General features: G+C 32.2%; 1 protein-coding gene and 1 pseudogene across 2 annotated transcripts; both read right to left on the minus strand.

The window, feature by feature from the left end:
• Positions 1–328: 328 nt before the first annotated feature.
• LOC145792878 (receptor kinase-like protein Xa21) lies at positions 329–2,885 on the minus strand (annotated as a pseudogene). Its single transcript, XR_014333037.1, has 2 exons — positions 1,557–2,885; positions 329–997 (listed from the first exon to the last, which is right to left on the minus strand). The product of XR_014333037.1 is annotated as a receptor kinase-like protein Xa21 (transcript).
• Positions 2,886–8,377: 5,492 nt separating this feature from the next.
• Positions 8,378–9,754, minus strand: LOC145793572 (protein FAR1-RELATED SEQUENCE 5-like). Its single transcript, XM_082876431.1, has one exon. The coding sequence runs from the start codon at positions 9,752–9,754 to the stop codon at positions 8,378–8,380; it is 1,377 nt and encodes a 458-aa protein (XP_082732557.1).
• Positions 9,755–24,854: the final 15,100 nt, after the last annotated feature.

Genomic DNA, 24,854 nt, shown 5'->3' on the forward strand with positions numbered 1-24,854 from the left:
GAAGGCAACACAAACTGGAGAAGTCATTAAGTTAACACAATTTATGTTTTGGATGAATTTTACATCGGGATGATGTTTACCTATTGGTATCTGCATGCTTAAATCATTGATGATGATTTTGAGTGCTTAATTTTTAGAATGAAAGTGACAGCTATACACGAGCAAGGGCTTTACAGGCAAGAAGTCACAGAGATAGCACAAGCACTTGGTTATGGCTTTTCATGGTGTGGTAGTTCTTCAGAGATTTTTGATCCCTTTGATGATTATTTCATACTAAATGAAGGGTGGTCTTCATCACATTCTTTTTAGGGTTTACCAGTGTTGGGCAGGAGGTATTCTCACAAAATGTCGGTGATTGAGTTAAATTACTGGAAAAATGTGTAAGTTTTGTTATTACATATTTACCTTTCATTAGTTATGAATTTTCAACTTTATCATTTTCTAATTGAGCAAAAATTGACTTGACACAACTTCACCAAAACATGGATGGTACCAAGTATTTCTTTATTGTATTAGCATAGATTATTTACGAACACAATTACAAACTAATTGAAAGAAAGAAATAGAAAACTATTTATTTCTAGACTTGATAGCAGTTAATCTTGACATATATCTTTGCCCTTCAAGCCCTTTCCATTGTTTGCTAGAAACACAGTTCTAATTTTCCGGAGTCTAGCTGAGGCATCCTTCATGTTGATCCTCTCGTTCGGCTGATCTTTCAAACAGTCCATGGCTAAACTCAAGACTAACAACACACATTGCTCCTTAACAGTGAAATTTACATCTTCAGATTCACTTCCTATCAAATTGGAGTCCATAGCTAGAAGTATTGAACCAGCATGACCCCGCAATATCATGTCACTTACCCAACTTTTCAAGCTCATTTCTCCTTCAAACATTTTGCCCGTCGGCTTCTTCCTTCTGAATACTTCCATCAACATAATTCCGTAACTGCACACATCACCTTTTGCAGAGACTATCCCTTCCATTCCATACTCTATGCATCATATTGCAACTCATGATCAATATAATATCAATTAATTCAATTAAGTCCAGAGAAGAAAAAATTGAAAATTGTGAACCTAAAAGGTGGCCGTTATGTACCTTATCAGGCGGTATATGTAATGCCAATACGCATTATGTAACAGTCCGGTTCACAAACCGCAATTTAAAAAATTGGTTTTAGAGTGTTGGTAATAGTTTTTTCAAAAAATATGATCCTTGATATGTATCAGCTGATACTCTGGATCATCTAACCTTTGATGTGTCGGCCGATACTCTCAATCATCGTAGTATTAATCGATCTACTTTCATTTGGTATTTTGGCCTAAATTCCTCGAACCCTTGGTACTCAATCAAATCCTCTATTTAGACACATTGTGGCATAGATTGTGAGAATAGGTATCGGGAATACAACTACAATTATTAGGGAATCTATTGCCTAATGATTATTAGACAATAGATGTCTTAATAATTATTCCCTAATTTTTTTTGGATGTCTTCCCCAATTAATGAACCAAAAGAATTAATGAGAAACAATAAATAGCGAGAATCACCTGGTGCCATGTACCCAATTGTGGCGAGGGTCTTGGTTTGTGCTATATACTCTCCTTCACCGAACAGTTTCGCAATTCCAAAATCGCCAACATGTGCAACCATATCCTCGTCAAGCAAGACATTGTCGGGCTTCAAATCACAGTGAACAATAGGTGTTGTAAGACCGTGATGTAGATGTTCCATTGCTAATGCAACATCTATCATTATGTTCAACCTTTGCAAGACATCCAAAAAATTATTGTGAGAATACAACCATTTTTGAAGGCTCCCATTTGGCATGTACTCGAAGATTAGGGCTTTGAAATTCGTGTTACTACAACTGCTAATATTTTAAGAAGGTTTCTGTGTCGAATATTGCACATAACTTCACATTCAGCGTCGAAACTCTTGAATGATCCTTCCGTTTGCAAATTGAAAACCTTGATAGCAACACTCATCCCATTTGAAAGGATTCCTTTATATATAGAACCAAAACTCCCTGTACCGAGTAGGTTGCTTTCACTAAATGCATTTGTTGCTCATACAAGTTCTTGATATGAAAATCATCTCCATGAATGAATCATTGAATCTACTCGAATTGGTAGTGCCATATTGACTTTTAGACATCTTATCCACACAAAGGCTGCCACAAGTATTGCAAATGCAATTGCCGGTAAGATATATTTCAGTAAATCCAAACTTTTTCTTGATTTGTGAATAGTTTTGCATGGCGGGACTTGCAATTGAGGTGCACCACACAACCCAGAGTTTTGCATAAATAATTCAGCAGTGAAGTTTGTGAAATGCCCTCCAGTAGGAATTTCTCCTTGCAAGTTATTGAAGGAGAGATTCAAATATTGAAGATACCTGAGTACCTCTAGTGATTGAGGAATGTCTCTGGACAAATTGTTATGGGATAGATCCAAGAATTCTAAGTTTATCAATTTGCCCAATGATTGAGGAATAGGTCCTTGTAGTTTATTATGTGCCAAGGAGAGAGTAACTAATGTTTGGGCTCCTCCAATGGTGCTTGGGATTTCGCCTGATAACTGATTCCATGATAAGTCTATTTCTGTTATGACCCTTAAATTTCCAATATCTAGTGGTATGTAGCCAGTGAGAGAATTTGAGGACAGGTTTAGACCGAGGAGATCTCTAAGGCTCCACAAGGTTAAAGGTATTGTGGAATTCAAATTGTTGGATTCCAAGTAGATATGTCTCAGGGTTTTTTGTTCACCCAAGCATGTTGGTATTGATCCATTTAGCTTATTGTTACTTTGATACAAGTCTCCCAAATTCTTCAACATACAATGATCATTTGGGATGGTGCCTTGTAACCTATTGTGTTCAAGATACAAGCGGTCGAGGCATTCTAACCTTCCAATTGTTGCAGGGATAAAGCCAGTGAACTCGTTGTCATCTAGACTTATGACATTCAAGCCGCACAAGTTGCCAATGCCAACGGGAATTTCCCCCTTGAGTTTGCATCCGAATGCTTCCAATTGTTGAAGAGAAGTGGAGAGATTCCCAAATGAAGCTGGGAGGATGCCATTGAATTGATTCCACGCTATTCCCAAATCTTTCAAATTGTTGCAATTTGCCAGAGAAGTAATTAAATTTAATTCCAGAGAAGAAGATTCCCGGGTAAGATTATTTTCAGAGACAGAGAATCTGCGCAGGAGTCTTAGATTTTCAAGTGTATTGGGTATGGAGCCGGTGAATGAGTTGGAGGTCATGAATAGGATGGTAAGTTTGGATGCATTGGAGATGGAGCTTGGTATGGTTCCACTGAGTTTATTTCCACCTAGGTAAAGCTCTTTAAGATTGGGAAGCCAGAGGCCAAGGCTTGATGGAAGATGGCCTGAGAGCTGATTCCCATTTAGGCTAATGATTCTTGCTGTTGATATGTTGAAGATTTGGGAGGGAATCAAGCCGGTTAAGCCTGTGAAAGAGACAGACAATCTCTCAAGATTAAGGTTACCAATTTCTTCTGGTAATGTACCTGCACACAATGTGAAATTTAAATCTTGGGTTTTTAAGAGGCCTAGTGGCTTCCAAACAACAGCTACGGATTTACAATGCAAACTTGTAGGGAAAAGACCAAGTAAAGTTTGGGAAGTACCTGTCAACTTGTTCAAAGCAAGACCTAATTCTCTTAGCAATGTAAGGTTCCCAATGTTGTTAGATATGCTTCCTGTGAAATCATTACTTTCCAATGATAATATTTGAAGCCATTTACATTCCCACAAGTTTGGTGGAAATTGGCCAGAAAGCTTATTGGAATCAAATCGTAGTTCTTTAAGGAAAGGGAGATCATACTGAATGTCCAATGGGAGGCTTCCAGATAGGCTATTGTTTTTGAAATCAATTACTCTCAATGAAGACATGTTGAAGATAAAAGATGGAATAGGCCCTGTAAGAGAACCACTTTCTGCATTCAATACCTCCAAATTGACAAGATTGCCCATCTCTAATGGAAGTTCACCTGCCAAGTTGTCAAAACCAGGACATTATTATCTTTTGGTAAATTACAGTGAGCTCCTTTGAGATTTAGAAAAAATATAAGCTCTATAATTTTAATATAATTATACTGAAATTTTCTTTTAAAGAAGTTTAAAGAGATCAAAACTATTGCAAATGGTATGAAAATATAAAGGTACACATGGTAAAATATATATTTCAATGTAAAAGAGATGATAATATTATTTTTTAATTTATACAACTAACAAATTTCTGATGAAAAGAAGACCAAGTGTTATATGAATTAAATTTTATGTGAGCTTAGTGTAATTATACTAAACTTGTGAGACTTCTTATATTTGTTTTTTCAAATCTCTCACCTATCATCTTTTTACATCCACAAAAAAGTAAAAGAGAGACATTGGGTTAGTATTTAGAGTTTCAATTTTTAATTTAAATAAAGCAATTTGTATGAAGTTACAAGTAGAACTTGCATTTAAGGGAGTAATGTGAATATATAGGCACATGATTTCTATTTTTTCTGTTTATTTATTATCTCTTTACTAATTAGGATTTAGCATGAAGAGGATGGAGATGACAGTTAATACAGTACTTTTATTTTGATGTTGGAAGGTGAGAGGGAGATTTATAATCTAGCTTTGGGCCGTGGAGGAAGTCGGACTGGGTAGGGCCGAGCACGTTTGGGCCGAGCTAATTTGGGCCTGTTCCGAGTGGGTTTCACTCGGTTGTGGCTCGGGCCCCCTGTTTAGGCCGAGCTAACTGGGGCTTTCCTGGAGTTGATCTTGCTCGGTCGAGGCCCAGGCCTGAGGTTCAGGTCCCATGTTTGGACCGAGTTTACTTGGCCGAGATGACCGCCTGCCAACCCGGGTTCCATGGGTCGCACGCGTAGCTCGACGGGAAATGTCTTCTGTGCACCGCTCGACCTATCTCGAACTCGGCTCTGCCAGAATGCTACAGAGCTCGACCGTTATGGGGCTCGATGAGTGGAGCACTCAGGCACGTTATGAAACACGGTCGTGGAAGGCCGAGGTAATGCCGCCGGGCTGCCGAGTTCCCGCTAAAGTTGTCTGACGGTTTGGTTAGGTGGTGTTCGCTGGATTTGTGCTGACAGATGGGAGAGAAACTCCACGTATCGAGAGACTAATGGGTGCAGAGTTGAGCTCAGAAAGTATATAAGCATGACTGCGTCCCCCATGCCGGGGATGGAACATCATTTGGTGAGAGAAACCTAAAAACTCAACTCTCTTCCTCTCTCTCTCTCTCTCTATCTTTTAGTGTGTGCTAACTTAACCGTCCGAGGGGTTTTCCGGCAACACACCGTCGGGTAGCTCACCGCTGTTGTGTTCTCAGGTCGATCGGATAGATTCGGAGTTTGGACGAAAGGAGTACGGATAACAACGAATATCTTTTTCTCGTACAGAAGGTATTTAGGTAATTTTACATTTTATGTACCTTGGTGAAGAGCGAGGTGATGAGGGATTATAGGGTAACTTTATTGAGAAAATTGTTGAAAAGTTCAACTTAAAAGGAAGGTATGAGGCATTAGGTCCAGTAGATATTTTTTTGTTGGTGAAAGATCCAATTGTGAAATAGTTTGTTGAGAAATCATTTTTTCTGTTTTCAATTTTATCTTTTAATTTATCTGTTAATTTTTTTTTAATCTGTTTAATTTTTAATATTTGTTCAAATTTATATCTATCTATTCAAATTATTGTCTATCTGTTTAAATTTATATCTACCTGTTCAAAAATTTTGACTATCTGTTCAAAAATTTTCCCTTATTTATTCAAATTTTATTTTCTGTTCAATTTTTTTGCTGATATATTTAAATCTATCTGTCCAAAATTTATTAGCTGTTCAAATTTTATTATCTGTTTGAAAGCTCATTTTTCATATCTGCTCAAATCTTTCTCACGGTTTTTCTCTCTTCAGGAAATTTTGTAATCTGTTCACTTGCAATATGTTTCTCAATCTGTTCAAATTTTATTATCTGTTTGAAGGCCTATTTATCCTATCTGTTCAAATCTTTTTCTCTGTCTCTCTCTCTAGGCAATTTTTTTATTTGTTCATTTGCAAGTTGGTTCTCAACAACAACAACAACAACAAAAATCAAATCACAGATCAACAACAGATCTGAGCCAGATCAACAACAACGACCACCAATCCATACATTATTCCCCATTTGATTTCTATAGTATTCAACTATCACAAATCCAACAATCACCAACCCAACCCAACCCAACCACCACATCCATTCCTCAATAATCCATAACTTTACTCAACTCTCATCTTTGAAGAAATCCGAAGTTCAAATCAGAAAAAGGTGGTGATAGAGGAGGCAATCCACCTCTTTTTTCCTTTATCTCAAACTAAAACAACCATAGTAGATTTATCCTCAGGATGTTTGGGACGTCGACGATGATGCCTCCGTCGATAGCAGTCTAAGATGGGTAAAACCGCCAGATCTGAGACGTAGTCGATTTTTCTCCAACGATCTTTAGAAACCTTAATCTCATCTCTATTTCAGACCGAAGGTGGTGGATCTGGATCTGGATCTGGATCTGGACTGAACGGAAAGAGAGAGAGAGAGAGAGAGAGAGAGAGAGAGAGAGAGAGAGAGTAGTGAGATCGGTGGAGCCTCAGATGGTGGTGACGCTGTCGGTTTCAATGAAGTATGAAGCATTGTTGATATTTGGTGATTTGTTGAAACTCTCAGATGGCGGGGAAAAAGAGACGGTGGGCATGGGCTGATGGCGATGGAAGAGCTAGAGAGAGATGAGAGGGTTTTAGAAAACAGTGATATCGAAACGATCCAGCGTACTCCTCGAAGCCGGAAGAGAGAGGGAAACGGATCACCGGAAACACCACCACCACCACTGGTGTCGACGGAGACGGAGGTGGTGGTCACGGAGATGAAAAGGAGAAGAGAGAGAAGTTTAGGGTTTGGTTTCAAAGGGGAGAGAGAGAGGATATGTGGTTACTGTTTGTTTATGAATTTATTTTTATAATTTGAACCGTTCATTTTGTAGGATTCGTTAAGTATTTTATGCATATCAAAAATTATGGATTTGGGGATATTGCAGTAGCACCTGCTGCGCGCCCAAAACGGCGTTGTTTTGGGCTCCAAGGTTATTTCAAAAATTCCAACGGCACCGAGGTTTGAGCCCATGACCACGCCCGCGTATGCAGCGCTCTTACCGCTGCGCCACTTTTCATCCTCAATATTATATTTGACACATATATTATTTATTATATTATTCAAATGTATACCCAACTACAGTGTCATCAAAAACAAAAACAAATAAAAAAAAACTATATGTATATAAATCTAATTAGGTGAATGTCATAATCTCACTTTATTTTGTGGTTCTTACTTTCATAGTGAGAGAATAAATAATGTACATTTAATTTATATTTTTTATGAATTGATGACACCACTCAATTTGATATATATTTGCACTTATTCATCTAAATAGGAAGCAAAATGACTACTTCAAGAATAAACAATATAATTCATCAAATCAATAATTAAAAAATAATAATTATCAAGTTATGCCAAAAACTACAATATGTCCATCCAAAACAACACTAAAAAAATTTCCAAGGCTCAAACAAAATTCTATAAAACCCATTTGAAATATTCAAAATACGTCTCAAAAAAAAAAAAAAAAAAAAAAACCATTATCTAAGAATTACGAAAAAAAATAAAATAAAAATACTACATTTTAATTTCGTGGGGGAGGTTGTGAATGACTACAAAATTTTAAAAAAGTTTCATTATCTAAGAATGACTCGTCCCCCATGGGATTGACCTCTCCTTCATCAAATGACATCCCCTAAAAAAATAAAAATGAATAAGTGTGAGAGAATGTATTGGAATCAATTTATTTATTTTATTAAAAACAAACTACATTACAAACTTAAATTGCATACCTGAGAAGTTTGTGGATTAACTAATAGTTGTGAAGATAAAGGGGTAGACTGTGGGTAACTTGATGAGCACACAATGTTAGTATCGTCAAGCTTGAAAAGATTGTGACCATAATTCATCAATTGTGGCCAATAGGGTATCCCAACATCCTAATTCTTAAAATACTATTAGAAGTAAATATACTATTATAAGAAAATTTAAATATAAACAATAAAATCTAACCTCTGAGCGGCATAAAGAGGAACTTTGAACAATTAACGTGTTGCTTGATTGGCCAATTTTCTAAACAAATTATAACATTTATCAATACATTGCATGAGTCTTAAAGAAAGCAAAAATTAGAATCAAATTAGGTGAACAATACCTTACTAAGGTCGGTAAGTTGTGAAATAATTTTTTTCCTCTTCCTAGCCTTCTCATGCCAAGGTTTTAATCTACCCCCACCCTTCTGTCCACCTTTTTTTTTAAGCTTTTAATTCGTGCAAAGTTATGATCAGAAGTCATATCAATGTTGCTTCCACTACCACAATCACCCAAATCATCAAATGATACCATCATTTTATTCACTTTTGTACATAGTTCCTTAATCCCTTCATCAACCAATTGATAAGCAGACTTATAAACAGATGCTTGAGTTGCTAGCTTTACCATCCTAGGACAAAGATCCCTGTAACGTGCTGATATCTCTAACTTGGGATCATTCTCATCCACTTCAACTTTTCCTCCTTTAATTTCACCACTCTTGGCATCTAATCTCCATCGACCTAATATGTACCTCTTAGGAATTTCCATAACATTCATTCTATCAAGTGCTTTAATTGCATGACCACATAAAATTCCAATGTTTTCAAACTTTTGACAAATGCAACGAATTTTTTGACAATTTTTTTCTCCTCCTAACTCATTGACTTCCATATTACCCTCCACAATATACTCTCTATCATCACCATACAAGCTAATCATGTACCGAACTTCTCCTTCTAACTCATGGCATTGCTTCACTTGACAAGAAAGAGACATATCCAACTCATTATGAAATAAGTCAAAGATAGGAGGGGTGTACAAATTTGCAACTTTGTTCAAAATTGGAGACCTTTTCAATTTCATTCTCGGCAATTGTTGTCTAGAATTATATATTGCTTTTACTTCTTCGTACCACTTATCTACAACAATCCGATTGAAGTGGGTAAAAAATTGAACAATATTATGATCAGCTTGCAAACACCTCTTTAATGTTGCGTTCAGGCTTTCACTAAGTTGGGTACTTCGCATTCCTGCAGTGAACAAGTATTTCATGTAAACGTGCGCCCATTGCTCTCTTTTTTCCCAAGTCTTCTTCATCCACGCATTCTCATACAAGTTGTATTTATCAATCAAAGAATCCCAAGCTTTAATTAACTCGTGTTCATCCTCGCATCCAAAAATACAAGCTTTGAAATCATTACCAAATTTTGAACCACTCTTATACAAGTACCCTAAATGCTTCAAAGCATTTTGCATTAGGTGAAAAGTGCATAATCCATGGAAAACCTTAGGCATGACTTCAGATATTGCCTTAGTAATTACCTGATCTTGGTCTGTGAAAAAACTGGTAGGCTCTTTCCTTGACATTGCATGTAAGAAGGTTTCAAATAACCACTCAAATGAAGCTGTAGTTTCATCATATAATAATGAGGCACCAAAAATCACTGTCTTTCTAAAGTGGTTAAAACCAGTAAATAAAGCTAGTGGCCGATACTCCTTATTTGTGCGAAATGTTGTGTCGAATGATATGACATCACCAAGAAGTTCATAATCTGTAATCATCTCATGGTCAGTTCAAAAAATATTAGTAATCATCTCATCCACATCCAATTGAATTGCATAGTAAAAATATGAATTTTCAGCTGCTTGTTGCTGAAAATATCTTAATAAACTCCCAGCTTCTCCGTATTACAAATTTCGTTGTCATTTTCCACGCAAGTAGCTTTTTTGGTCTTCTCTCGTGAATCCCAAATTTTCTTTTCCCCCTACTAAGGCACTAATGAGATCGTGTGATGCTTTAAGAGAGAAACTAGTGTCATCAGCTATATCAACATTCAAAGCCTGAACCTGACATAACTTTCTTTGAGATGGTATCAAATGTGTGCACTGAGGAAGATGCAAAGGATGGTTGTGGTTGTCATCAAACTTTTTCACTATCCACTTTGACAAGTCTCGATCCAAAGATGCATACATAAATGCATTGCACTTTGTTCTTGTCTCATGTTTAGGATGATTTACAATCATGTACCGTTTATCTTTTTCTTTTTCTCCCTCCTTACAACAAACAAACTTCCTGTTAATCATAGCACCATCTTTTCTACTTTTGCTATGGTAATCTTTTCTACTGCCAAACCCCATAATCCTTCCATATTCATTATAGAATTGATATGTGACTTCCTCTGAATGAAATTCCATGCCAAGACATGGTGTTTTATCTTTGGTCAACTCCCCCATATCTTTGCTACAACCCTCATGTCCATCATGTTCCATTCTAACACCAACAAATCTAAAAAATTGAGAACAAATATAAAAGTATGGTAAGATATGGTAAGATTTTTTCAGATTGTCATGACATAAAATTTATATGGATGTCACTGTAAAATATATATATATATATATATATAATAATAAAATATTAGTCTTTGTTTATAATTTTTATAATTTTTTATTCTACTTATCTAATAAGATGCCAAGTTTCACTATTAAATTTTTTAGCATTATCTTCTCTAATTTTGAAGTAGCATATTCTCTAGAGCATAATGCCTTTTGATTAAAAAAAAATGTTTCTAACGTCAAAACAACCTAACATTTAATGGTAGAGAAAAAATTGACAAAAAGCAATCACCAATTGACTAATTGAAAGAATTGAGATTCACCTTTTTTTATTCCACAAAATTCATCATTACAACAATATGTTGTTGACAAATAAAATGATAAATATAATACGGTATAACAATATGATAGATGTAACATTATTGTTCTTAGTTTTGAAAATATGAAATAAAAGTTAAGCAATAAAAAATCTTAAATCTAGTCATTCATTAATTTTAGAATATTTTGTATTAATTTATTTATATATTTTATTGTTCACTTTATTGATGTCAAAAAAATAATAATAATAAATAAACTGTAAAGACTAAACAAAGCAACGCACAAAGGGGGCAACAATAAAGGTAGACACATCTAGCATCTAGTATTAACAACGAAAGCAATAGTTCTAAAGAAAAAAGAAAAAAAAATAACTCATAACATTCTACAGGGAAAAAAAACCAACCAATCACAATTACAATATTGAAGAAATTATGGCTCTGTTTGTTTGTATTCTCAAATCAATTTTCTACGTGTGTTTTGGCGCATGATGTTTGGTTACGTTTTCAAATCAATTTTCTACACTCTCTGCAGAGAACTCTGTGCACACAGGCGTGTTTTCTGTCCGAAGGAAGACCACCCGGTAGACCACCCGGATGACCACCCGGTAGACCACCCGGATGTCCGGTTAATTTCCAGATTTTTTTTTTTTTTTTTTTTTTTTTTGCAATTGATTTACATAATCGGGACAAATATTTTCTGAAAATTTTTAAATTTTTTATGTGCTTTAAAATAATTTTGAATTGTATGTTTAGTTATGAGTTGTAAATTTTTGTATCACATATCAAATGTCACATCAATAATTACCCACTCAAATCAAACCTCTTTTCCAAAACTATTTTCAAAACTCTTTACCAAACAAATTTTCTACACTCAAATCATAATTCCACAACACACAAACTCAAAATACAACTCATACTCTCAAATCACATTTACAAAACTCTACCAAACACTACCTATATGTTTTTTGTTGAGGCCTACCAATATTCAAAGAGCAAATATGTTGTATTCGTACAAACCTGAATAGTATGGTGCAAGCGATAGAGAGTCTCCAACGAAGGTAGATAGATGGTTAGCCGATGAGAACAAACTTTTTAGGGTTTTGAGAAATTGATAGTTAAGAGTTTGTTTGAGATTATAAAAATAAATTAGAGTAAAATAAATGATAAGATCTTAAATAGTGTAGTTTTGATTTTTAAGATTTTTTTAAAAAACAAAATTCCAAAACGGAACTGGTATAAAATTTCCAAAACGGAACTATTGCGTGCTATATATTTATAAGGTATAAATAATATATGTTATAAGGTATAAATAATATATGTGTCGTATATAATATTGAGGACGCAAAGTGGCGTGGCGGTAAGAGCGCTGCATACGCAGGCGTGGTCATGGGATCAAACCTTCGTGTCGTTGGAATTGTTTGAAATTACCCTGGAGCCCAAAATGACGCCGTTTTGGGCGCACAGCTGCGCAGCTGTATCCCCAAATTCAAAAATTATATTTATTGAATATCAATAATTATGTGATCGGATTGCATATTTTTTAAGCTATTGTTAAAAAAAAAAAATTATTGTTTACTTTTTTTTAAGGACAAATTACCTACACCTCTCTTGAGGTTTAGCAAAATTACAGATTCCTCCTGAGGTTTCAAAAATTATATCCTGCCTTATCATAATTAGTGCTGTTAACAGATATCATAAATTGACTAAAAGACCCTTTTGACAAATAAAGGCAAATTACCTACACCTCTTGAGGTTTAGCTAAATAACAGATTCTCCCTGAGGTTTAGCTGAATTATTATTTTTAAATAAGTTATGAAATGCAAAATTAAAATGAAAAAACACTTATCACATGATAAAAAATTAAGGTTTTAGAGACTAAAATTTAGGGACAAAATTATTTTTAAGGGACCAAATTTTTTGTTGTGAAAAGTGTTGTTATTATATTTTTAGCAATGAAAATTTAACATTAGTGATTAATTATTATCTTTTTGGTATCAAATTTTTTGTTTCAAAAAATAAACCATTTTGAGAAAAAATTATTTTGTTCCTAAAAGTTTATTTATTATTGACTTTTTTGAAATTTTATCGCTAAAATTCTTATTTTTGACTTTTTAGGGAGACCTTTTAACGACTATCATTACGACGATAGAAAATTAGTTCCTAAATGTCTTTTGTAACAAAATATGACTTTTAGAGATAAAAAAATTAGACTTTAAAACTCTTATATATTGTAATGCCAGATGGTGAAAATATCATAAAATCAACAAATAATTAAATAAGTTAAAAACACAAGATATAGCTTGTCAAAAAATTTATAGAATATGTTTGGTTTGATTTTTAGAATTTTTTTTTTAATTTTCTCTAAAAAAATTTAAAATTAATTGGTTAAGAAATAAAAAATAAAAAATAATTTTTTTTATATAATTTTATCTTTTGAGTGGCTTGAAATACTTTTTACAAATTAAATATATTCTTTCATATTTATTTTTATTAAATTAGTTTTTATTTTTTTTTAAATTTTGAATTTTTTTTTTTTTTGTCTAAACAACAAATCAAACATGATTCTAAAAACCTTTTCTTTTTTTTTTCTATCTAACATAATTCTTTTTTAAATTTTGTTGATTTATCAAAAGGATATTTTAGTAAGGGAAATATTATTTATCAATTTATATTTTAGTGATTTCAAGTAACCATTCTTAACGTTTAGTTAACGGTAGGAGTTAAATTGTTATGCGAATATAAATCTTGGGGGGGGGGTGATGTAATTTCTAAAACTTTAGGGGAGAATCTGTAATTTAGCTAAACCTCAAGGGAGGTGTAGGTAATTTGCCATTTTTTTTTTGTTATGAGAAATGTAATTCGATCATATAATTATTGATATCTGATTAATATGATTTTTGGTAAGTATGAAGTATTCAATAAACCCTACAAAATGAACGACTTAGATCATAAAAATAAGGCCATAATAAACCTCAAATCGAGACACAACAGTAACCCCTCATCTGAGCAGGAGTGTGTATGGACTTTTGGTTTCGGAGGAGAGAGAAAGAGACGATTTTATATATAAAGGGATATTTTGATCATTTTGCTTAGTCATATTCTTATGGATAAAGTATTTCAATGCCTGAATCTTTGATCAAATAAAATTGAGATTTGAATTTATGGACGGAGTATCCAATTTTATTTTGATATTGGGGAGTATTTAATTGACAATCATTAAACTTTTCTTTCAAATTGATGTAACGGAATTGTGTGTAGCAAAAATTGAAGTAACAATATCACAATTCTTCTATAAATTTGTTGAATTCTAAGATTACTAGAATTATAAAAAAATTGGTTAAGATAACTGTCAAACGATTTTTGTATTGTTTATGAACGAAAGATCTTTAAGACTTAATCTTATTTATTGTAAAACAAATATCAAAGAAAGTAGGAAAGATAATAATTGTAGATAACTCAATATTAAATCAAAATAATCCTGATTAAATAATAAAAACAACATATATATATATATATATATGTTTAAATTCGGACTGCATTATAAATCCTAGAACACTTCATCTATACCAATTTGTGGTATAAAAAGGATAAGTTACACTTCGTCTTTTATGTTTGATAATTTTTTTGCTTTGGTTCTTTAAAATTATTTTCCCACTTTGACTCACGTTTGAAGTATTTCTCAATTTATTGCTAAAATTAATTTATATTTAAAATTAAATAGAAAATATCATATTATAAGATTGGGCTTTACGTTTGTATCATAAGTGTGAGTTATATATAATAAAATATTTTTATGTCATATGACTATCAATGTGTTATTTCTATCTAATTTTACACACAAGTTAACTTTTAGAGTAAAATGAAAAAAAATTGAAACATATGCAAAGCTAAAATGAGAGGAAAAGAATTTTAAGAATCAAAATGAAAAAATAACCAAACATAAAAAGAATAGAGGGTAATTTATCCATTTAGAAACCATACCTCTGAAGTCCTTATACCCGATATATAACTCCTTAAGCATAGTCAAGTTGCCGATTTCTCGAGGTATGCTGCCATTGAAACTGTTAAATGACAGCGATAGGTATTGAAGCTCCCTGCATTTGTACAAACTAGATGGAATTTCGCCATAAAACTGATTGGCAGATACATAAAATCTTTGCAGATTAGGAAGATGATCACACACATCCACAGGAAGACTACCATACAAGTTATTATAGGCGAGGGCGATACTCTGCAACGACGACATGTTGAAGAACATAGCAGAGGGTATAGAACCCGTAATCTGATTGCTTTCCAAATTCAAAATTTTCAAATTGGAAAGTTTACCAATCTCATCTGGAATGCTTCCTTGCAGATAATTCTGGCCTAAATAGAGTGCCTCCAGGTTTGAAATGTTGCACAGTGAAGATCCAATTGTGCCTGTGAAACTGTTGTTGTATAGAAGCAAGTATTGGAGCTCTGGTAAATTACCAAACCATGAATATGAATTCAAATCTCCAGTAAAGTTGTTGTGCTCAAAATTGACTTGTTTGAGTCGATGCAACCGAGACAAGTCCTCGGAGATTTGGCCGTGGAAATCGTTGAAACTGATGTCGAGTAAAGATAGAAATGAGAGGTTTCCGCGGTGGGGAGAGAGCGAGCCTGTGAGAGCCATGTTGAGAGATTCAGGGATGTGACCCTTAGGTGGAGGACACCACAGGTGATCCCAACCCAGTTGCAAACTGAGGTAGAGGTGGACCAATTGTCAGCCAAGACGTTGTATGGGTATAAAGTAATGTAGGATTTGAAGGAGAGAAGAGCAGATTGGTCTGTGGTTAAGTTGGTTATAGCTAAGGAATAAATTGAATGATTCAGTACCAACAATACTACAGCAGCAATGAGGAAGCTAGTTTTCTCCATGATTCTTTGTAAACTATAAAATAGACTCTGTGTATATGTATATACTAGTCGTCAATGCGTGTTTATGTAATTTTTACATAAACACTAATTATAGAAGTATTTTGGAAAAATTGAAAATATAAGCCATCAACACCATCAAAGTCTTCACATACAGAAAGGGATATTTTTGAAAAAAAAATTCAAAATATGAGACATAAACACCATCAAAAGTCTTCACATATATAATAATAATATATAATATAGAAAATAGGTATGTGAGAGAGAAATAAAATAATAATATACAAATAAAGTATTTGAATGTCTAATTATGATTTCATCATTTTAAAATAAAAGAATCATCATTTGGATTTATAATTTCAAAAACGTGACTGTTAAATTATTTTAGATGAAAATTCTATATGAGTAGTAACAATTTTGATATTAAAAAATATGATAGATGATTTTTATTTTTTTAATTTTTTTTAAAGTGATAAATTTATAATTTTATCACATCATTATATATATACAACTTCATTTTTTGTCCCCTAATATCCTCTGGTTAGTTGTAAAGCCAACGTTATCCAAGAACATTGTGATTAAGAAAGGATATGGAATTCACAATTTGATGGCAAGTAATAAAAAAACAATAAAACACATATATTTGACGATTAGTATGAACATTATTACGTGATATTTCAACACCACCTAATAATTTTTTTGTAATTATAAGTCAAGATATCATATAGGTGCAACTACTCTTTATTAAAAAGTTGATAAAAAGTTAGTTTTTTTGATTTTTTTTAGTTTTTTTAGTGATTTTTTTGTGACTTTTTTTTAGAGAACTTAGTAAAAAGTCCAAAAAACGGACTTTTTACCATGTTTTCAAATTGCTCCATACTGATAGAGGGTTGGTTATGTGTCTTATCATGAATATCATTTTAATGATTTAAATAATTTATTTTATAGAAATTTAGTTAATTTTTTTTATTAGACTCTTATTTGATAAAAATAATAACTTAATATATCTTATTTTATAAATTTTCTAAGGAGGAAGCACATAATTGAATAAGCACAGAGTAAATTTTTTTTCTTAGACAATATTGTCAATGGATATATATATATATATCTCATAAAATTCTTTTGACGGGAACACTTTTATTTTATTTTATATAAGTTTAAAAATATTGTGTATGTGTACTTTTGGTTGGTTCATCTAGTATGTACTCTGTTTTTTGTAACAACAAAATATTACTGTGAAATAAAATAACATGTTACTATCAAACAAGGTAACATGTTACTGTTTATGTCAATTTCTACAATATTTTTTTTATTTATTTTTATTTTTTAAGAAGTTCAAGTTAACATGAATTTTGTTTGATAGATCTTGATAAGAGGATTCTAAAAATACTAATTTTACTAAAAACTAACATCTAGATTAAAAGTTATATTATTTTAAAGTTTAAATTACTCATTAAATATATTTTGGTAATAGTGGAATGCGTTGGACTTTTCAAAGAAAACTTTTTGTACTTCTTCTTAATGCATTAAAGTTTTATTGCGAGGGCGTTTTGACCAAATCCCCTTTATTTTAAAGATCTCAATAGATATTATTTATGAAAAAAATTAAGTCGATTTGATAATTGTAATATTTTTATTTTATTGTGTTTGTCTAAAAAAACAAATGGTATATTTAAAGAATATACTTATGATTTATTTTTTTTAAAGACAATCGTGATGAAATGAAAAAGTTACGATTATCGAATCGATTTATTTTTATTTTTTACTTTTATAAGTGATATACAGAAAAAACTGTACAAAATGAATAGTTCAAATTATCGAAACGAGACTCGTGAGCCTCACAGCCCCTCATTCTTAAATTCTCTCAAATTTAAATAATTCAACCCATACAAATAAGATTCGTTTTGGATATAATTATACCATTGTAATTTTAAATTTATATTCATCATTTTTGAAGTAACATTCTATTTAAATTTTCATCACAAGTAAAATTATGGCTCGTTTGGGGTGTGAATTGACTTTTTTTGCTTTTTGCATTTTTTTAGCTTGGGGCTAAAAGCTTTGTTTAAGATAGACTTTTTGATTTTTTTTTTTTAATTTTTATGAGAAAAAAAATGAAATGATTATGATTTGAATGTAACATTTTGTCTTATTAGACTAAAAAACTTATTTTTATCTTTCTAATTATTTTAGTAAAAAAAAATCCCATTTAACTTATGCCAAATGAGAGCTGATAAACCTTGGGAAGGAACAAAACGTACACTTCGTGTAAAAAGAAATCCACCCTTATATCAACTAGGGATATCAGGAAACACACAAAATTATTTATTTAAAAAAAAAAAAAAAAGTGTGATCCATGAGACTCACGTTTGAAATTAGTTTGCACCACAAATAAATTTTCTTGAATTTTTTTCATGTATTTGAATTCTTATTGGCAGCATTATTGTGTAAACAAATCTTGCTTTCCAATTCAAAAGAGTATAAAAAAATAAACTACAAATTAAACAGGCGATCCTTATATTTTATTTATTGTATCATTTTGATTTCTACACTTTTAATTGGTTTAATTTTAATCTTTAATTTTAGATTTTGTATCAATTTGATCAAATTAATAATATCGTTAGTGTTTTTTGGAGAAAATTATCACTAAATTGGTTGAGATTAATTTACTGAGTTGAATAAATTTATAATTTTACTCTTAAAAATATAACACATAACACTTATATGCGTATTTTTCATAAAAAAATGTTAAGAGTTGTAATTAATTGGACCAAATTAACATAAAATCACAAATTCATAGTTAAAATCGAGCCAATTGAAATTATAGGAATTAAAATGATACAATGATTAAAGTACAGAGACTACCATTATAATTTGTCTAAAAATAAATAAATAAAAAAAATCAAAGACAAGAAAAGAACATTTTATTTGTTTATCCCTTCCTCGTCTTCTCTAGTTGGAGTGGTTAGAATAAAATATCCTCAATTAGGGCTGCAAACGAGCTAAGCCAAGCCGAGCCGAGTTTTAATATGTTTGGATTTATTTATTAAGATTTTAACGAGTTTGAGTTTGAATTCGAGCTCAATAGAAATTTGACGAACTGAGCTCAAGCCGAGTTGGCTTAAGCTCGAACTCGAGTTTGAGCTTGTTCACGAGACTTAATGAGAAACAATACATATAAACATACTAAGAAAAAGTTAATATTTTACCAAAATAATAATATCTAAAGATATTTACCCAAAAGTCCTGTCAATATGTTTGGTTGTAGCTTAGGTCATATCAAAAACTTTTTGAACCAATAAGTCCCATTTGTAGGTAAAAAGACGTGTTTGCCCTTTAACATAAACAATTGTGTATAAAATAGCATTCACGTTATTTTCTAGAAAGAAAAAACACATCAGTTAACAGATCAGTTATGAAAGTAGCTGAAGATTCGAATCGTGAACGACTTGAAGGATTTATTGGTTTGGTTTGATATTATACATAATTGATTTCTCGGTTTTGATTTGAATAGCAAAGGATCTTGAAGGATTTCTTAGTTTGGTTCGCTTTTTGAGTTGAAATCTGTTGGAGTTTGTTATGTGTGATTTCGATTTATAAATTGACGAATTGATTTGTTGGATATTTGATTTTCGATCTAGTTTATAGGTATGTATTGTTTTGATTTTGTATATTATGTGTTTTTAGAATTTTCTTTAGTTTTGATTGAATTTATTTATGAGAATATGTTGAATAATTTCGTTTTTATGATTTGTTGGATGATTTCTTGATTTGGTTAGGTATTTTATGAATTAAAAATGTGATTTGTGAAAACTGAGAAAGTTCTTAGTATTGTTATGAAGTATTTGTTCTAGTTTTTATTGATGCGATCTTTTTTTCTTGTTTAGATTGGAAGATGAGTGAAGGTTGTACGAGTACGCCTATTTTTTTGTTGTGCAAGTATAATGGTTGCACATTTGCAATTAAGATTGATCAAAATGTTACATATGATCAGTTGGTCGATAAGCTATGTTTGAAATGGGATAGTTTGCAATCTGATAACATTTGTCTATCTTACTCATTGCCTTGACATCCTAGTTGTACGTTGGACAACAATGCGGAGTTAGATTTCTTGTTGGCATTAGTTGTGCATTTTGATTCAAAGTGTATTGATGTTGTTGTGAGAGTAAAAGACTTAACCATTGACTGTGGTTATCTCAACAAAAGATTGGATTATGGAAAAAGAGAGTCAATGTTGGATCTTGAAGTTTGTGATATTGCATTGTCTCATAACAGCAGTAAGTTTGTGAACTTGTCAAACAGAGCATCTACATCCTCCAAAAGGAATTCGAGGTTGGAGGTTGAAGAAGAGGTTGATATGTTATTATCATTTTGTCGACACAAGGAAAAAGTACTGTTGTCTGCTGGTTGGGCAGTTAGTATTACACATGTAGGACAGAAATTTGAAGGTGGAATTGTTGAATTTCGTAATGCATTGTCAAAGTTTTCTATTGAGTGTGAATTTGAGTTCATATTTGTTAAGAATGATAAAGTTCGTGTTACCGCATAATGTTTGTTTAGAGAGACAAAAGGTTGCATGTGGAATGTTCATGGTAGAGTAGAGAATGCTAATGGGTTCTTTTATATAAGGAAGTTGAACAATGTCCACACATGTGGTGCTGAAGTACGTACGATGAATCATTCTCGTATGAGTTCTAATTTAGTTGCTGATTTGATTGCTGAAGGTGTTCGTGATAATCCATTGACATGTCCAGTTTGTTTGGGATTTTAAGTTGGGGTATAGGCTGAGAGTTAGTTATCGTCAAGCTTGGTTAGGGGTAGAGAAAGTAAAAGGTGAGATTTTTGGAGACTACTTAATGTCATTTGACCAGTTAAGATGGTATGTGGATGTTGCAAAGAGTTGCAATCCAGGGAGTTACATTGAGTTTGAGTGTGACGATGATACTAAACGGTTTAAGAGATTATTTGTTGTTTTTCATGGTTCCATTAGTGGATTTGATTATTGTCGACCTCTCTTATTCATTGATGGCACATTTTTGAAGAGAAGATTTAGAGGAAATTTACTTGCTGCTACAGGAAAAGATGGAAATCAAGGTACATAAGAAATCTGTTTTCTCTGTTCTAAAATTGAGAAAGTTCTCAGTTTAGAAATATGATTGAATATTTTAAATTTTATATAATATTGTTGCTGTATATGCATTTTTTATTTTTTTAGTTATTTATTTTAGTGTTTGGTATTTTGAATGTTAAAGTGTTACCATATTCTAAGAATAATAGAATATTCTCATTTTTTCTGTTTTGTACATGCAGGGTTCTTTCTTGTTTGTTTTGTAGTTGTTGGCTCAAAGAATCAAGACAACTAGCATTGGTTTTTGGAGCATTTGAGTACAATTGTTTCACTAGAACGAAATATTACATTCGTGTCAGATCGTAACCTTGGATTAGTTGAAGTTTTGCCAAAGGTTTTCCTAATGGCATTCCATGCTTATTGTTTATATCATTTGAAGATGAACTTGAGGCATCATTTGCGTGGTATGTTTCATGGATTGAAAGAAAAGCTGATCACTTTATTTGGGAAATGTGCATATGCTCCAATTGAAGAAACATTTCATCAATGTTTGGTTGAGTTAAAGACTGAAGGTAGGTCAAGAGTTGAAAAGTTTTTAGATGACATACCATATGATCATTGGAGTAATGCATATTTTCGAGGGCAACGCTTTGGAGAGATGTGGTCAAATGTAGCTGAATCTTTTAATTCGTGGATATGAGAGGAACGCCACTTGCCTATCACAAAGTTGATTGATAGTGTAAGAATTAAGTTGATGGGGGAAATTGCTAAGAGGAGGGAACTTGTTAATAAATGGAATGGTGTGATATGCCCCAAAATGGAGTCCAAATTGCATGATGGTTTTAATACTTCGAGGCCATGGATTGTTAGTTCATCTGGGAATGATGTCTATGAGGTGCATTCACATCCATCTGTACCAGTTGACATTAGTAGATGAATATGTTCATGTGGCGAGTGGCAATTGAAAGGGTTTTCATGTGCACATGCAGTTGGTGCTATACAAAAGAGTGTACATGATTTGAGTTTATTTGTTGATCAATACTTCTATATTCAAAGTTATCGAGAGTCCTATTCTTTTTCCATATATCCTGTTCCTTTAATTTGGAAACCAGATTGTAATGTTGATGGTGATAGTGATGTTGTTCTTCCTCCTATGTCTAAGAAGCAACTACGAAGGCCAAATAAGAAGAGGATTCGTTCTAATGGTGAGAAAGTAAGGCAAATTACTTGTGGTAGATGTGGGAAGGTTGGAAATCACAATAAGAAATCGTGTAAGGAGGCTTTGTGATTTTTTGTAGCTGCTTTGTGATTGTAAAAATTTTGTATTCATAAATTTCTTGAAGTAGCAGTTTGTACTGTTGAGAGCTGAGTAATAATCTTCTATGTTTTGAATAAAGTGACATTGAATTGAAAGTGAAAATATTCTTAGTTTCAAATTTTAATTTTGAAATTGTTTGTGATAATATTTTTTGGTTGACTTTGTGTTTGTTTTTAATGTGAATTATTTGTTTGGTTGACTTTTGTAAATAAACTTGACTGTTGAATGTTTGTTTTTGAAGATTATGTGAATATTGTATAAAAAGTAAGCATATTCTCAGTTTAAGTATGTAGTTCAAAATAGCTGATTTTGTGATAATAGTGTAAGGCTCTTGTCATGAATTGGAACTAGTTATAAATGTGATCAGTTGAATAAATGTGAATTAATATTCTCAATAGATATGATCAATGCTTTATGTTTTGAACAAAGTAACAGTGGACTGAAAGTGAAAATATTCTTTGTTTGGAATTTTAGTTTTTCAAATTGTGATAATATTGTGAGACAGCAAATAAATTGTTGTCATAATATTGTTGTTTTGAAAATTGAGTGAACACTTTATAAAACTGAAAATATTCTCAGTTTTAAGTTTTTAATTTCAAAATAAGTGATTGTGATAATATTGTGAGGCAACAAAATATTGCATTAAAACTGAAAATATAAACAAAAACATCAACAAAGCACTAATTTTGATACAGTAAAGTCTTGTGTCCACTATTTTTACTTGTAACACTATTTTCACTTTTCCAATATAGTAGTGTGAGGAACAGAATAATAGAAACTGAATATATGGACAAAAACATCAAGAAAGCCCTGATGCATATATCTTTGAGAGTATGACAAACTATTTTATTACACATCATAGAAATTGTAACATGTTTGTGAGGCGATATGCTTGCAACTATCAACAGAAACATTAGTCATTGTATTAGAGTGTGAGGGATATGGATGTATCTACATGTGAGGGATTCTTGCGAAATGTTTTTCAAAATCTTTTTCCTTTTTTTTGATGTTTTCTTCTTCAACATTTGCTATAAAAAAATATGAGAATATTCATAATAACGGTACAAAACTCAATATTCAAATCTCGATCAAAAGCAACAAAGCATGATTAACTACGATTTGTCACTCAAATTGTTTTAAAATCTAGGTATATTCCCAGCAATGATACCCAAATTAAAATTTGAGAACATTCACAGCAATGATAGCAGACACAAAAATCAACTTTGAAACCAAAATCGAAAGGAAGATAATGTATAGAATTGACAAATGCGCATTTATTCCTTACCCAATATAGACTTGACAGTACGAAAGATTTACCATTGTGCTCTACTCCATCACCAGAATTCTGTGTTTGTGATTCTCTTTCAAGAATCTTAGCATATGCATCAATTGTCTGTCAAATTAGAACACAAAAGTGATGTTAATGAATTAATGAGAAGTTTTTCAGTATTAAAATATTACAAATTTTATACGTACACAGCTGGATATGTCAGTCCCTTTTACTAAGTTCTTGATACCATTAATAAACACACAATTATCATATCTTGCGCCAAACCATATACAAGCACTACAAAACAATAAACATTGTGTCAATAATAAAGTCAAAATATTTTCAAAAACAGAGTTATTTTTCAGTTTCGACAAATCGTAATTTATACCTTGATTCTGTCTTCTTTTCTTTCCATAGAATTTGTAGTTTATATTTATCTTCAGAAGGTAGCAATTGAGCCACATCATACTTGTTAGAAATTGTCTCATCTTTGTGTTCCTTCTCTTTCTCGAATTTAACTTTCTTGCCTCCATACTCATAATCTGATATCTCAGTAGTCTTCCTTGCTTTAGTTTTGATCTTTTTAATCATGGAATTCTACAGATTTGTTTGTCCTAATTCTGTCAGATCATCGGCTTTTATTGCACAAACTTGTTGGGTTAAGTCATGGACCTCTTCCTCCACTAACTGATTCTGCAACTGAGAATTTTGACAATCTTTCGTATTTGTATTTGTCTCACAATCTTTTGTTGCAAAAGATTGTTGTGTTATCTCATGGACCTCTTTCTGATGGAACTCTTTGTCCACCACTTTAGAATTTTTATGGACCTCTTTCTGCAGCACTTGAGAATTTTCATCTCTTATTGTATGACCTTCATTCTTTGTATTTGTTCCAGAATGCTTTCCTCTACAAACTTCTTGGGTGATCTCATGGACTTCTATTCAACCAATTGGTTATTCAACCAATTGGTTATGCAATCGAGAATTTTTATCTTTCAATTGTTGTATTTGTGCTGTGAGTAGCTTGTTATTCTCTTCAAGTTTATTTATGTAGATAGTCTTCACTGTGTTGTCAAGTTGCAAATTGTTGTTCTCAGTTTGAAGTTTCTCAAGTGTTTGTTGATAAATGTGTTCTTCTCCCTCAAGTGTATCATTGATCATAATGTTGTAGAAGCCATCAAAGTCTTCATTTGCTGGCTTTTGTTCTTGGTGGCATTCTTCAGCATCTTGACTAGCTTCTTCTTTTTCTTGTTCTTCTTGTTCTTGTTCTTGTTCTTGTTCTTCTTCTTTTTCTTCTGCTTCTTCTTCTTCAGTATTTTCATGATCTTCTTTTTCTTGTTCTTGTTCTTGTACTTCTTGTTCTTCTTCTTTAGCATCTTCTTCTTCAGTATTTTTTTGTTCTTCGTCTTCAGTATTTTCAGCATATTCTTTTTTTGCTTCAGCATCTTCTTCTTCTTCTT

This window comes from Camellia sinensis, chromosome 6 (assembly GCF_055761805.1).
Source record: "Camellia sinensis isolate YWXY chromosome 6, ASM5576180v1, whole genome shotgun sequence".
Taxonomy (NCBI): Eukaryota; Viridiplantae; Streptophyta; class Magnoliopsida; order Ericales; family Theaceae; genus Camellia; species Camellia sinensis.

Bases quoted from the DNA above. Each gene is read 5' to 3' on its own strand.
- LOC145793572 (XM_082876431.1), bottom strand. From the start codon at position 9,754: ATGATTACAGATTATGAACTTCTTGGTGATGTCATATCATTCGACACA.